At 49.6% G+C, this 15,861-nt stretch overlaps 1 protein-coding gene across 1 annotated transcript in view; it reads left to right on the top strand.

Annotated features, from left to right (window-relative positions):
- The window catches only part of TRERF1 (transcriptional regulating factor 1), a 286,295-nt gene that overhangs the window by 236,637 nt on the left and 33,797 nt on the right, over window positions 1-15,861 (top strand). The window contains exons 10-15 of the mRNA XM_027771903.1: window positions 190-565; window positions 1,460-1,523; window positions 2,566-2,705; window positions 2,845-2,948; window positions 4,939-5,014; window positions 15,384-15,472. Of these exons, the coding sequence (XP_027627704.1) occupies window positions 190-565; window positions 1,460-1,523; window positions 2,566-2,705; window positions 2,845-2,948; window positions 4,939-5,014; window positions 15,384-15,472 (849 nt within the window). The remainder of the gene's footprint in view (window positions 1-189; window positions 566-1,459; window positions 1,524-2,565; window positions 2,706-2,844; window positions 2,949-4,938; window positions 5,015-15,383; window positions 15,473-15,861) is intronic.

Consider the following 15,861-nt stretch of genomic DNA (forward strand, 5'->3'; position numbering starts at 1 on the left):
GTGGCACATCGGGACCCTGTGACAGGGCGCGGGCTGGGGCCACATCCATGTCCCGAGAGGCCTCAGAGGGCGGGCCGGGGAGCAGGGCCGTGACAGCCCTGTCAGCTCCCCGGGCAGGCCCCGAACCCGCTGCCCGAGGTGGATGTGGGGCAGCCCGGGCGCTGAGCCAGCCCGCTCGTCCCGCCCTAGGACGCCCCCAGGAAGCAGCCGCCGGCCGTGCCCAAGGACGAGCCCCTCAAGACGGTGCAGGAGAGGAAGAAGTTCCGGCACCGGCCCGAGCCGCTCTTCATCCCGCCGCCGCCCTCCTACCACGCGCACCCCGCCCCGTCGGGCGCCACCCTGTACCAGAGCCAGCTGCGCTCGCCGCGCGTCCTCGGCGACCACCTGCTGCTGGAGCCCGGCCACGAGCTGCCCCCCTACACGCCCCCGCCCATGCTGAGCCCGGTGCGCCAGGGCTCGGGGCTCTTCAGCAATGTCCTGGTGTCGGGGCACGGCCCGGGCGCCCACCCGCAGCTGCCCCTCACGCCCCTGACGCCCACGCCGCGGGTGCTGCTGTGCCGCTCCAGTGAGTCGCCCCTGCCGCCCCGGCCGTGCAGCTGGGTGCCGCCGGGTGCTGCCGCAGGCCGCCCTGTCTGTCTGTCTGTCTGGTGGTAGCGTGTAGCTCACAGGCTGTGGGGTGTATCCGCTGCGGGTCCCACACACGGTGCCAGAGGCCAGGGAGTACTTACAATAGCCCTTGTCCTCAAGGGAGCGTGGTCTCACTGGGAGATCAGCGCGAAAAGTGATGGCGCCTGTCTTCCTGGGACGAGGACCGAGTCCCAGCATGCTCATGGGAAGGCTGCCGAGAATGGCCTGTGAGACACAGAACCCGTGTGCTAAGTGGGTGTATGCAAACCATCAGCTATTACGTGAGCAGAAGCCTTGACGTTTAGCGTGCTGCATAGAAATCCCACGGGAGAGGCCTGTAGCCAGGACCTCTTTCTGGAGCAAGAATAGTTACATTAAAACCATATGACCTGGCTAGCTACTGGCATGGTGGTTAAGGCCTCAGGATCCCACATCGCCACCATGGTTGCAGTCCTAGAACAGTCGCTTGAAAATCATGGCAGTTACATGATTCCCAAAGAATGGAGGAGAAGGGATCGGAGAGCAACCACCCCCCCAAGGGGGGTGCTTTCTCATTTTACCCCTCTCTCCTCCTAGGGTCTGCCCCTATAGCCAAAACAAAATAAAAAGAACCAGACAGGAAAGTTGACCAATGTGGGACATCTCCCTGTGCAGGAAGCAGGTGACTCTTTAGCCCCACTCTCCACCAGCTCCTGGAGACTGGGGGGTAACTCTGCCAAGGCTTGGGTAGGAGAGGAGCCCTGTTATGACTGGCCAGGTAAGCACTCATTTGCTTTAGTTTCTTCAATCCCCTACCCCTGTTGACCAGTGTCCTCTGCTTTTTGTGTTTCAGACAGCATTGATGGCAACGTGACCATCACCCCAGGGCCTGGAGAGCAGACTGTGGATGTTGAACCGTAAGGAAAAGCCAATTATTCTTTAGAACAGAAGTCTCAGCTGAAGAAGGGGACCAAGAGCTTTGAGAAGTGTAGTTAGCACACTTCTGTGATCAGAATGGCCGCTGAGAGAAGTTGTAGAAAGTACAGTAGGATCATAGTATTTCTTGAGTACTGCTCGTTCCCTAGAGTTGCCAACATCACGAGGCCTTTGCCAAAGATTCAGTGAATCATAATAGCATGAGGCCCTGTGTTCAGAGAACCTCACATCACTCTCTGGCCACACAGGACAGGCTGGTTGAAGCCACATGTTTTCACATCCGCAGAGACATTTAGTCATTTCTCTTGGGATGCCTAGCTATCTAAAAGCTCCTTCCAAATGCCCTGGCTTCCTCCATCCCCTCTCAGATTCTTGGCCAGTATTTTAAATGGGTTTATTGAATGCTTGTATCCTACACGGACACTGGGGAGTATTATGAAGGAGAAAAGGTGGTGGTTTCCATGAATCAGCTCACAAAAGAGGCCAGCTGAGTAGATTGAGTCTGGAATCAGAAAATCTGAGTTCTGACCTAATGTTGTTATTTGATCTTGATTGAGTTCATCTTTCTTGGTTTGGGTTGACTCATACTCAATGGAAATATTTATTACTGCCTTGCTTACTTCACAGATCTTTATGAGATTCGGATGGGATAATGTATGTGGAAGTGGTATAAAGGGATGAAAAGTGAAATAAACACTTCGTATGTGTCCTTTTTTCCCCTGGTTTCTGTGATGCAGCTGTTCCCTTAGAATTAGCCACTCTCTTGCTCCTAGTTATAGGGAGCTATGGAGCCCAATGTAGACTGCTCTTTTGTTCCCTGCGACATCTCTCTCCCATCTTAAAGTTGGTCTTTATGCCGATGAAAAGGCTATGCCTGGAATCTCAGGGTCACACTGTGAGGAAATGCCTCTGCATTCTTCTTGCAGCAGGAACTAGTTTTCTTCTTCGTGTTCCTGACAGTTGCCCTTGGCCGAGGCCATTAAATTGAAGACCACATTGTTGTTTCTCTTCTTGTCATTAAAGACGCATCAACATTGGCTTGAGATTCCAAGCAGAGATCCCAGAACTCCAGGATGTCTCTGCCCTGGCCCAGGATACACACAAGGCCACACTGGTATGGAAGCCCTGGCCAGAGCTGGAAAACCAGGACCTTCAGCAAAGAGGTACTGACGTGTGGGAAGAGCTGGATGGGTGTGACTTGACTCTCCCTGGGATCCCTGACTCCAGGATTGTTGTGGGTTTTTTTTTTTCACATGATACTGAGCCCTCTCTGATGCAGTAGCTTCTCCTTGTTCCCAACAGTGGAGAATCTCCTGAATTTGTGCTGTTCAAGTGCATTGCCAGGTGGAGGGACCAATTCTGAATTTGCTTTGCACTCTCTCTTCGAGGCCAAAGGTGATGTGATGGTAAGGAACCAAGAATTGTAAAGAACATTTTCCCAAGTAATTGTATCGCCCCATGTCCCATACAACCAATTCGTAAAATGATGACCAGTCAACATGCCTCCATTCATTATCTCAGGATCTGAAAGCCTGCAGAAAAACTCTCCAGTTGGACTTCTGTCTACACATCTGTTCCTACTTTATAACTGTAGACATATCTATTCTAGGAAATTAGTATCTCTTTTCACCTGTCTTGTATTGCACATCAGAACACTAGGTCTCCACAGATGGAGGTGGAAGGCCTTACTGAAGCTAGAGTTGACCTGAAATAGCCCATCACACTCTACTGATTGGTTTTCCCCACTGTGGAAATTGGCCACAGTTTAATGTGTATAGAACTCTCCTCTCACCAAAAAGAAGTGTTACTGTCCACCCCAACTTGTTCCATTCTTCCCCCACTCACATATTTCACTCAGAGCCTTGGTGCTACCTTCCCAGAATCAGAGCTGACACCTGATCTGCTCAGCCTAGACTTTTGGCCCAATCACTCAGTCACTCAGTTTCCCCTGTATGTAAATTTGTGATTCTTCTTATCTAGCCTCCTGCTTTTGGTTTTTATGAAAATGTGAATAAACAAATGTTCCAATACTACAATATCATTCAAGTATTTTCTAGACTGTTGGAGAAATACTTTTAACCCTTTGAGATTAGCGTTTTGCAGAGTAGCACTTCTTGAACTTTCAAAGTGCACACAAGTCACCAGGAGAGTCTTGGGAAAGACAGATTCTCATTCAGCAGGTCTGAGATGAAACCCAAGATTCTGCATTTCTTTCCTTTCCTTTTTTTTAGATTTTTGCCATAGGGCAACTATGCTCACTGGAGAGAGACAGTAACAGAGACAAAGTGAGAAATCACTTGTCAGGAGGAATAACCACACTACCGTCCCCTCTCCTCTTAGGGTTTTGGGCCTGCACGCAAAATGCACCTGGTGTGTTTTTCAGGCCACTGGGTCTGGGACTTGAACCACAGAGTTGGCCATATGAGATCCAGTGCTTTAACCACCATGCCACCTGCTGGCCCAGGTTCTGCATTTCTTCCTTTCTTTTTTAAGAAAGATTTTTGCTATAGGGTGTGTGTTATTGCCAGAGAGACAAGGAGAACAGAAAGTGAGAAATCACCTCCAGGGGGATGGCCATGCTGTAATCCCTTCTCCATTCTCCTCTTGGGATTTGGGGCAAGCATTCACACACACCTAGCATGAGTTTTAAGCCACCATGTCCAGGACTGGAACGGTGGGCGACTATGTGGGAGTCCAGTAATGTAGCTATTATGCCATCTGCTGGTTCCAGGTTCTGCATTTCTAATCAGTTCCCAGGTGATGCTATGCTATGAGGCTGTGGGCCACACTTGGAGTGGCCAGATTCTAGGCCTTACTTTGCCCTTACACCAACCACTGCTCCACTCTGCTCACAGCCTTTCTTAAAAAGCCTGTGAAGCTGAAGGAGGCAGATTTGAAAGGGTTGACTTAACCAGGCTCTCTGGATGGACAGAGTGTAGCACAGTTATTACTAATACAGCTGTTTATGTTTAGTTGTCATGAAACATGTGATTTTTCTGTAAAACAGTCACAAATCGCCCACTCATTTCCTCAGAGCCCTACCCCAGAGTCTCAGCCCCCATTCAGAGGAGGCTGCACCCATCTGTGGCTGGCGGGCTCTCATCAGGGACAGACCTCAAGTCGCAGCTGCCACCTGTGTTTTTTTGTGATATGACCAGCCGGCTTGGGCATGAGCTGAGGAAGGTGTTAACAATGATGAGTCTTCCAATTAGGGTGTCTCCCGCTAGTTAGGGTGTCTCCCTCCAGTTAGGGTGTCGCCTCCCTCTGGTTTTCTTTCTAATGCCCCCTCTCCTAGGGTATGCATCACTCATCCCTTTCTCTCTTTGAGAAGATCGTCTTCTGAGGACACGCAGGCCTATGACTGACTCTTGTCCTTTCTCTCTCCTGGCTCTACAGGCTGCTCTGGAAATGCTGCTCCTACGGAAGCCAGTCAGGTTAAAATGTCATCCTTTAGCAAATTACCACTATGCCGGTAGGTGCCGGGGCCCCCGTGCCCTGTTCCTTCCTGAGAGTGGCTGCTTGCATGTTTGGTTGTGTCGCTTTTTAATAGTAGATAACCAGTTCTGGCCTAATCATCACTTGTGATCTCAAGGCATTCTGGGGCACAGCTGGTGGGGACAGTTGTGTCTGTTGGCCTGGCACTGTCAGGCTTTTGTGTGACTTCCTGACCTTCATGGGTGTCCCAGGACCTGGGTGACAGTGCACAGTGCCTGCCCATGTGACAGTGAAACCAGTACACCAGAGCAAAGAGGCGCAAAGATTATAGCATGGAGCCGTAATGATCAGGATCCCCCTGGCTTTGGAATCAATAGATGTGGGTTCAGAGCATAGCTGCACCCCTTGGCTGAGCCCCCTGACCTTCTGCATCCTTATTTCCTCACCTATAAAGTGGGTCTTATATTCCATCCCTTGTGGCATTTTCGTGAAGAGCAGCAATGGAACCCAATGCCTGGCACATCCCAGTAGCCATTATTATTTATTCAGTAAGTATTTATTGAACACTTATTGTGTAACACTCAGTAGTGACCATGACAGACATAGTCCCACTTGCTTGGCGTCTGAGGAGAAGGTTATTAAATGATGGGTCACACCAATGGCAGGAGGAAGACTTTATACACCATGAGTAAGAAGGAAGTTAAAGACACCTTCGACATTTGAAAGGAGTGAAAATCATGAAGAGAAGGGAAACTAGTTTGGAGCCTAAGAGGTAACAAATGAAGCCGAGGTCACCACCTGCATTTCCTTTAGCTCTGGTAAACCTGTCCATTCTGAGAGTCTCCGTGAACCTGCCTCAGTTCTCTATTTCAGAAGGACCTGAATCTTCCAATGCTCTCTGAATTTTAATCCCTTGAGGGTTTCTTTAGTGCCTTAGGCAGACCTGGCCTAAGCAGGTGCTAAATACACGGACTTGGAGACCTGGTAATAAATACCTTTTCGAGGGTTTGGTCCTGGAGGCCATATCTGACCTAAGGTAAGGGCATCTCTACAAGTAATGGAGTGCTCTCTGGGGGCTGCCTTTCCCGACCACTGTTTCCCTTACTTAATGGGCTCTCATGAGCCAGCTTTCCTGTCCACACATAGTAGAGAGGCCCGGAGCCACTCAGCTAAGCAAGCAAGCCCACAGTGACTGCCTGGAAGTCACCATCAGCGCATGGCAACTCTTGGAACTAGGCATGCACAGAGTAGATACATGCAACAAGAGATCCACCATTTAGGGCTGACCCCTTGGCCTAGTGGTTAAGGGAACTGGATACCACACTGGGTAGTTTGAGTCCTGGACCTTCCAGCTTGAAAAACACACCAGGCACATGTGCACATGTGCCCTAAACCCCAATACATTTGAGAAATGGAGAAGGGATTCCACCATGACCATGCTCCACAGGGGGAAGGGTGCTTTCTCTGTATCACTCTCTAGCGAGTGTTCACACTCTCTGGTGAGTTAAAAAAAACAAAAAAGAAAGAAAAAAATTAATCATTTAACTAGTGGACTAAAGAGGCAGTTTCTTAATCTTGTCTCTACCATTTCCTGCTTGGTGTCTGCCCCAAGTGAGGGTAGAAAGATGTGGGAGTTCTCCCTAGTCTGCCAAGGAAACAGTTCAGTTCTCCTTAATTCCCAGCATCATCATACCCATTCGTCCCCAGCATACTGTCCAACCTCCTAGCGTCTGTCTCAAGTTTGATTGCCTGCATAGCGGGTGAGACCGTAGCTTGGCTACAAGGTGCTGCCCACTATGTGCTGTGAGATGTGGGGTGGCTGGAGGCCAGCTCCAGTTGTGAGCATCGTCTTCTGGGTGCAGCTGCCCTCCAGTCTTCCCATTGTACCAAACAAGTACTATTTGTATGTATCATGATGTAGACAAGGTTGAAAACTTATGGACCGGAAGCCACACATACTCCCAAACAAAACAAACAGATATACTAATTGAAACAAGCGGCCCTAAACCCTGCTAAAGTCAGTTGATTATTTCTCAGGGTTAGGGGTTCCTAGTGAATCCTTTGCTCATCCCCTACCCTCTTCACCCACAGGCAGACCAGAGCCCAGGAAGGTCTCTCTTACTTTCTGGAATCATTTCACCCCTTGGAGAAAAGAGAGCTGGTGCTGAGGTGAAAGGATTAGGGTGTTCGCTTATGTCTGTCTGTCACTTGTCTTCTCTAGGAAGTAATCACAGACTGGGCCCCAGAGAACCTTCTAGAATTATGGGGACCAGCAGTTAGTGTAATGGCTATGTCGCTGGACTCCCAAGTAGTTAACCGTGGTTCAAGTCCCGGACCCGGTGATTTAGACTCACGCCGGGTGCACGTGCGTGCGTGCCCAAGATCCCAAGAGCAGAATGGAGGAGAAGGGATTGTGGCATGGCCATCCCCCTGGGGGGTGATTTCTCACTTTCTATCTCTCTGTCTCTATCTGGGAGCACACACGCCCTATAGCAAAAGCCTCTCAAAAAAAAATAATAATAATAATAGAAAAAAAATAGAATTATGAACAAAAAGGTCTCCAAAGTCTGACCCAACTCTATCCCCTTAGCAGGCCACAGAGGAGGGTGGAAGTTCATCACATGTCAGCCTCCAGCCACCACCACCTCCTTCCCCCACACCAGACCCCCCTCCCCCTTCTGGGGGGGGGTCAGTGAATCCCATCTCCGTGCTGCCCCCCTGCTTTGGCCTTGTGCTGAGCCCTGTTGGATTGCACCTTAGTAGAGATCGTCTATTGGTTCAATTACTGCCTCATTGGACACAGTCTCCTTTGGCTTCCAGGCCAGTGGCTGTGACCAGTATTATCCCCCCAACTCCCAGTGCTGAATTCACACTCCAGGCTCCTACTTGTCTAGAAAGGGAGTTCACACCTCCCAGACCTGACTGCCCTGGCGGGAAGCAAGTCTGGGCTCGAGGAGCAGGGCTCCTAGGCTTTCCTTGCCCATTCCATCCCAAGCAATTTAGTAAGAAGAAGAAAAAGTGACCGATGCTGTGATCCCGGAGAGACGCACTAGCAGGAGACAGGCCAGGGGGATGGACAGCTCCCTCACACCTCAGCGCTGCTCGCCCAGCTAGATGGGCCTTGTACAAAATCGCCAAAGGAAGGAACTGTTGCACTGGCTGCTGGCGCTCCGTTTACATCAGGATGCGTGGCCCAGAATTTTAATCCCTTGAGGGTTTCTTTAGTGCCTTAGGCAGACCTGGCCTAAGCAGGTGCTAAATACACGGACTCTGGGTAGTTTGAGTCCTGGACCTTCCAGCTTGAAAAACACACCAGGCACATGTGCACATGTGCCCTAAACCCCAATACATTTGAGAAATGGAGAAGGGATTCCACCATGACCATGCTCCACAGGGGGAAGGGTGCTTTCTCTGTATCACTCTCTAGCGAGTGTTCACACTCTCTGGTGAGTTAAAAAAAACAAAAAAGAAAGAAAAAAATTAATCATTTAACTAGTGGACTAAAGAGGCAGTTTCTTAATCTTGTCTCTACCATTTCCTGCTTGGTGTCTGCCCCAAGTGAGGGTAGAAAGATGTGGGAGTTCTCCCTAGTCTGCCAAGGAAACAGTTCAGTTCTCCTTAATTCCCAGCATCATCATACCCATTCGTCCCCAGCATACTGTCCAACCTCCTAGCGTCTGTCTCAAGTTTGATTGCCTGCATAGCGGGTGAGACCGTAGCTTGGCTACAAGGTGCTGCCCACTATGTGCTGTGAGATGTGGGGTGGCTGGAGGCCAGCTCCAGTTGTGAGCATCGTCTTCTGGGTGCAGCTGCCCTCCAGTCTTCCCATTGTACCAAACAAGTACTATTTGTATGTATCATGATGTAGACAAGGTTGAAAACTTATGGACCGGAAGCCACACATACTCCCAAACAAAACAAACAGATATACTAATTGAAACAAGCGGCCCTAAACCCTGCTAAAGTCAGTTGATTATTTCTCAGGGTTAGGGGTTCCTAGTGAATCCTTTGCTCATCCCCTACCCTCTTCACCCACAGGCAGACCAGAGCCCAGGAAGGTCTCTCTTACTTTCTGGAATCATTTCACCCCTTGGAGAAAAGAGAGCTGGTGCTGAGGTGAAAGGATTAGGGTGTTCGCTTATGTCTGTCTGTCACTTGTCTTCTCTAGGAAGTAATCACAGACTGGGCCCCAGAGAACCTTCTAGAATTATGGGGACCAGCAGTTAGTGTAATGGCTATGTCGCTGGACTCCCAAGTAGTTAACCGTGGTTCAAGTCCCGGACCCGGTGATTTAGACTCACGCCGGGTGCACGTGCGTGCGTGCCCAAGATCCCAAGAGCAGAATGGAGGAGAAGGGATTGTGGCATGGCCATCCCCCTGGGGGGTGATTTCTCACTTTCTATCTCTCTGTCTCTATCTGGGAGCACACACGCCCTATAGCAAAAGCCTCTCAAAAAAAAATAATAATAATAATAGAAAAAAAATAGAATTATGAACAAAAAGGTCTCCAAAGTCTGACCCAACTCTATCCCCTTAGCAGGCCACAGAGGAGGGTGGAAGTTCATCACATGTCAGCCTCCAGCCACCACCACCTCCTTCCCCCACACCAGACCCCCCTCCCCCTTCTGGGGGGGGGTCAGTGAATCCCATCTCCGTGCTGCCCCCCTGCTTTGGCCTTGTGCTGAGCCCTGTTGGATTGCACCTTAGTAGAGATCGTCTATTGGTTCAATTACTGCCTCATTGGACACAGTCTCCTTTGGCTTCCAGGCCAGTGGCTGTGACCAGTATTATCCCCCCAACTCCCAGTGCTGAATTCACACTCCAGGCTCCTACTTGTCTAGAAAGGGAGTTCACACCTCCCAGACCTGACTGCCCTGGCGGGAAGCAAGTCTGGGCTCGAGGAGCAGGGCTCCTAGGCTTTCCTTGCCCATTCCATCCCAAGCAATTTAGTAAGAAGAAGAAAAAGTGACCGATGCTGTGATCCCGGAGAGACGCACTAGCAGGAGACAGGCCAGGGGGATGGACAGCTCCCTCACACCTCAGCGCTGCTCGCCCAGCTAGATGGGCCTTGTACAAAATCGCCAAAGGAAGGAACTGTTGCACTGGCTGCTGGCGCTCCGTTTACATCAGGATGCGTGGCCCAGCCCTCTGTCCCCCTCCGAGCACCACACCCCTCCCACACCCTTGTGTGGTCAGTGGTTGTCGGCATTGGTTTCCAGTTAGCACTTGCGTTGGGTGGGGAAGTCAGGGCGGGGAGGGCACCTGGTTGTGATTAGCGGGCTACTTGTAGCGTCCTTGATTTTTCCACTGAACTGGTCATTTCTGTAGATGGGTGCAGAGCGAAGGGAGTATTAGAACTGGCCCTGGCTTCTTGGCAAGGATTCAGCAGAGGCTGCTGCTGGCTCCCACCATGGTCAAGTTCTTAGTAGGTCCTGAAACCTTACCATGAGCTCTGGAAATGGGGGAGACCTAGAGGAAATACCCATTCCAAGGCTCCACCTTGGAAGCTGCCCCAGTTTGATGAGGCGAGAACTGCGTACTCCAGAGAATACTATGCAAAAGACAGAGGTCTGATTTCACCTTTCAGGCATTCTTAGCCCCTGTCTCTAGCTAGATCATGGTCCTCTCAAGGGCAGGAATTGAATGAAAAGTTTCTCTCTTGCTTCACCGGACCCAGCACGTACTAGTGGACAAGCTCCCATTCTGGAGCAGATTGAGAACTCCCTCCCGTTGGCCCCAGAGGGACATCAGTAGCACCTTGCTTTGCCTACACCTTTGGACTTTTACCAACTGCGGGAAACCCTACACAGAAGTGAAAATCTGGTATCAAAAAAGTCCTCCTTTTTCTACAAAGAGCATGTCTTTTGTGCGTAACTGTTATAATGACATCAAAGAAAAATTTTTTAATTAAGAAAATTTTTAAATTTTTGACATGATGACAGAAAGGCTGTCTAAAATATACAGCACCTGAATTTTCTTTCACTCCTCTACCTATGTGTCTTGAATCACCTGGGTTCAGTATAGATTGTCCCCAAATTAGCTACAGTCCAGAGTTTCCCAGCAACTGAAGCTCAGATCAGTAACATTTATCCTCTGGATACTGTTCCAGCACCAGTTTCATCCAGTTAATTAGGTTCTTTGTAATTAGCCTTAATCGCCTTGTTAGGGGCCCCTGCTGATAATAGCCCAATAGCCAGGAATCCCCAGGTAGAACAAATGAGACTGGGGGAGATGTCAGTCCTGTCATTCTGTGTACATGCTGAGTGGGTAGCAGGGCTCTCAGAGAGAAAAGGAGGGCAGTGGGGTGCCTGAGGAGAGGGGAGGATTTGAGACAGACCTCTGCCTCGGGGTTACATTTTATTCTGGACTTCATCCAAGACACAGAATCCAAGAAGGACTGGCTTAGCACCGTGTCTAAGAATGAGGAAAGTGCCCCTGTTGTCATCCAGAAAAGGAGGCGCCTGAGCCTTTTCTTGACGTGACTTACAGAGGGGTTTGGAGGCAGGGCGAAGATGATGGATGTTGTGAGCAGGCGGGGGTAAGGCTGTAGGGTTATAAACATACAGAATGAGGAACGCTCACAAGGAGAGTGGGTCACGAGGCCCATTTCAGGAGGGCCACTATGCATTCATCAGCCAGGGACCCCGTGTGTCCCATAGCCTTGGGCCAATTGGGAATTGCTCTCCAAGTATCCGAAACACCTACTGAGTACCTACTTAGGACCAAGTACTGTCAGCGACAGCTGCAGCTGCCACCACTGCCGTGTCATAGGTAAGGAAACTGACTCAGAGAAGTCAGGGAGATTTGTCTGAAGTCACAGAAGGAGTCGGTACAGAACCAGGGTCACAGCCTGAGGTCTCCTGGCGACAGACACCCTCTGCTTCACAGCATGGCGATATTATGTGGGAGAGCACGTTCAGATGTTATTCATCTTTACAGGACTTTGGCCTGGGCATTCAGTGCCTGGCCCAGGGGTGCAGTCTCAGCCCCCATGGGCAATCTCGTGACCAGGAGCCCAACTCTAGTGTGAGTTTGAGAACAGGTTTGTTGTTGGCCCAGCTGCTGTTCCTCACCTGGTGGCTGCGGTGTTGGACACACGCACACAGCACCGTCATTTGCACTAAAGTACAGATCCTCCTGTGCTGAGGAGCCGTCTCTTACTCTCTGAGCCCTGCTCTCTGACCCAGTCCCGGAACTCCTTTGGAGAAGAGTGGCAGGGAGAGGAAGGGAGAGCATGCAGCCCACTTCTGGTCCAGGCTGGGTTGTACAGAATGCACACTCTGCAGTTATGAAATGAGAGAATCCCTTCACAGAGCAGCAGCCCTGAAAACCACCAGGAGTCAGCAGGGGGAGTCTGCTGCTCTGAGTCTAACATTTCCTCCCCAATGAAGTTTAGGGATCCCTAGAACAGAAGAGCCAGAATGTTATTGAACGTTTTATAGCAAGCCATGTAAAAATATGTGAGGACAGACCTGGAAACTTAACACTGCTCTTTGGCCCAAGTAGCTCCACCATAGAGAAGGGGGCTGGCCTGCGAAGCTGCGTGGCCCTGTGAGTGTCTCTTAGAGCTGCACTCTGAGGGAGGAAACTTACGATCTGACTGAGAAGTAATTCTGGAAAGAGTTCTGGGTCTACTTAAGAGTTTCATCTACAGAAGGTCCCAGTTCCCCATCTGAGTTGCTGTGCTGACTCTGGCCCTGCAGCCGAGCAGCACATCACACTTCATGTAAGCTTGCGTGCCAGCTGATGTGACGTGTCAGCAATGTGATCGCCTCCCATCATTCTCTCCCTCACTTCCATTTTGAAGGATACCGAAAAGCAGTCATGCCTGATCTTCGGTTGTTCAACTAAATTAGTGGTTAATTCTTTCTATTTCTCTTTCTGCCCCTGCTCCTGGGTAAGAGGAGCACATGGACGCTAGGACCCCAATACTTTAAACTTTGGACAGAATTTGAGGAATAGAGATGGAGCTGCCAGGTGATGGAGCCCCAGCTCCCACTGCCTTCCTCTGCTGACATTCACTCCAGGTTTCATCAGACTCCCAGCCCCTCATCCTGGCTGCTGTGGTTTGCACAGCCATAGATGTCCAGGCCTCTAGAACCTATGGAATATGCTTCCTTCTGCGGAGGACTCATTAAAAGCTGCTTCCTTTCTAGAAGTGAAGAGATACACTTTACAAATCAAAGAAATTGGGTGGTAGCCCTGCTTTTTTGACTTCTGAACCAGCCCAGCTGTGGGGACCATGTTCTGAGTCTAGAGCCAGAACTCTTGGCCTGGGGACCCTAAAGAGTCATATAAAGAAGACGCTTATTTCATAAATCTTAGTTTGTACCACTGAGCCAGTGGTATTGGGGTCCCAGACCCCATGTGCTCCTCTTACCCAGGAGCAGAGGCGGAAAGAGAAATAGAGGAACAATAATTTGGTTGAACAACCAAAGATCAGGCATGACTCCTTTTAGGTACCCATCTAAATAGGAGTGAGGAAGAGAATGATGGGATGTTTACCTGCCTTCCCAAGCCATTTCACCAGATTTATTAATTTGGGCCAAAGCTTTCAAGGGAAGAGATGATCCAGCCCCGTCATTGACCATAGCAAAATGGAAAGCTTGGATTTGCCCTAGCTAGGAGGGAAAACACCATGGTTTAGGAGAAGTACTCTGAGAAGAAGAATGTCAAAGGCTTGGGCATGTACCAGCCAAGGAATCAGATGTAGAAAATTTGGCATGTCAGAAGAATGGACTGAGTTTTCTGTGAACCGGCCACACTGGTTGATACTTTCTCAGAGTCCTGAGAAATAGGAGGTCCCTTAGAAGTAGGCCTTATTTTGGGACCAGCAGTTAGTGTAATGGCTATTTCGCTGGACTCCTACGTAGTCAACCGCGGTTCGCGTCCCGGACCTGGTGGCTTAAACTCATGCCGGGCGCATGTGCGTGCATGCCCAAGATCCCGAGAGGAGAATGGAGGAGAAGGGATTGCGGCGTGGCCATCCCCCCTGGGGGGTGATTTCTCGCTTTCTATCTCTCTGTCTCTCTTTGTCTGGCGAGCGCACGCGCCCTATAGCAAAAACCTCTTCAAAAAAAAAAGAAGTAGGCCTTATTTCTTGCTCCAAAAAGGCCAGTTCCATTCAGTATGATCGTTTGCATATCCTGTTTTCTGTTCTATGGAGGAAAAAGACGTGACTGTCAAGCTTATTCGTAAGGCAGATGTAGCCGTTCAACGCTGTGGAGCGTTTCCCTCTTCAGTCTGCAGATCTGTCAGGAACTGGTCCCGCTCACCTTCAGCCCCATTTGCCCGTGCTGGGACCCTAACTTGAACTGTGCTGGATGACTAGTTATTATTTGAACACCCCTATTACCTCCTGTTGCGATTTCGGACACTCACACATGCACCCAAGCTCAGCGTGCTTTTCAGGCTGCTGGGTCTCAGGCTCGAGCAGTGCAGTCAGCTGTGTGAGATCTAGCCACCTCAGCCACCTGCTGGCCCAACCTCTCACTTCCAGCGTTTCCTCACCCTAGAAGTGTTCCCAGCTGCCCCGGCCCTAACCTGAGTGTGGAGTTCCTTCTTCGTGCCCTACTGGGGTCTCCCCTTTACCTTTATCATTTCAGTTATCACCTTGGACACAGGGGCCTCCTAGTTTGTCTCCCCAGTAGGTTGTGAGTGTCTTGACTCCATCCACACCCTGAAGAGTGCTTGCAACGTGATTATCTGTACTTGTGGATATAATAATTATGTAAAAACTGTAGCTCCAATTTGTTGTATGCCCGCTATGTCATAGATATTAAGGTGAGCACATTTTGTGCATTGTCTTTTTCACAAAAATTCTAGGAGGTGGAGGCAGTTACGAGTATTTCTAACAAAACTGAGTCTTAGTTGAAGTGACCTGCCAAAGTCAGTGCTCTAGCTGGGATTTGAACACAGGTGTCAGGGCTGCCAACCATGATACTACAGTGGCATTTCTTTTTTTTTAATTTCTTTATTTTTTAATTGCCAGAAGGCATGTGTGATTGCTATAGAAAGAGAATGAGAGAGAGAGAGAGAGAGAGAGAGAGAGGGAGGGAGGAAAGAGCCCCAGTGGGCATGGCCACACTGCAATCGCTATCCTCCATTTCTCCTTCCCATCAGGACATTAGGCATGGACACACGTGGGTCTAGTATGATTTTCAAGCCTCCAGGCCCTTATTTCAACCATGGTTGGTCATGTGGAGTCCAGCTCCCAATGCATAGCACCTAACCACTATGTTACAGGGCCAACCTGGCTTTTTGGTTTAAATGGGAATGTGATTTCAATTATTTCACTTGCTGAACAGTTGTATTTGGTAACTTGACTGAGTGAACTAGCAACTGAAAGTAAAGAGAACTGTGAGCTGTTCTTACAAAGTTTGTGGGGTCTTTTTTTGTTGTTGTAGGTTCTGACAAGTGGACCTCCCTAGAAAGGAAACTGTTTAATAAAGCACTAGCCACTTACAGCAAAGACTTTATTTTTGTACAGAAGATGGTAAGTGGATTTTCCTCGTTGCTCACTTGAAATTAAATATAGAAAATTGTATACCTGAAGATACTTAGAGATACTTGGTTACTGGTTTAATGCTCTCACAGAAAGGATGTCTCCTACCCCTTGCTAATGAAGGCTGGTAGGTATTACAGGGATGGCATGACCCCTGTGTGAGAGGTATGGGGAGGGGGATAATGAAGGAGAAAGAAGACGTAGGTTATTTGAACATGGTAGTGACGTGGGGGGTTATTTTCTCTCTTTTGGGGTTTTTATTCTTAAGTTTATTTATTTCTTCCATGAGTGAGAGAGGCAGAGAGAAGGACATACAGCCCCCTCAGCAGGGTCTGGGTGCTGCAGTCCACCCCAGCCTTGGCCCGCCCATGATGTTGGGT

The sequence above is a fragment of the Tupaia chinensis genome, unplaced genomic scaffold (genome assembly GCF_000334495.1).
Source record: "Tupaia chinensis unplaced genomic scaffold, TupChi_1.0 Scaffold000238_1, whole genome shotgun sequence".
Taxonomy (NCBI): Eukaryota; Metazoa; Chordata; class Mammalia; order Scandentia; family Tupaiidae; genus Tupaia; species Tupaia belangeri.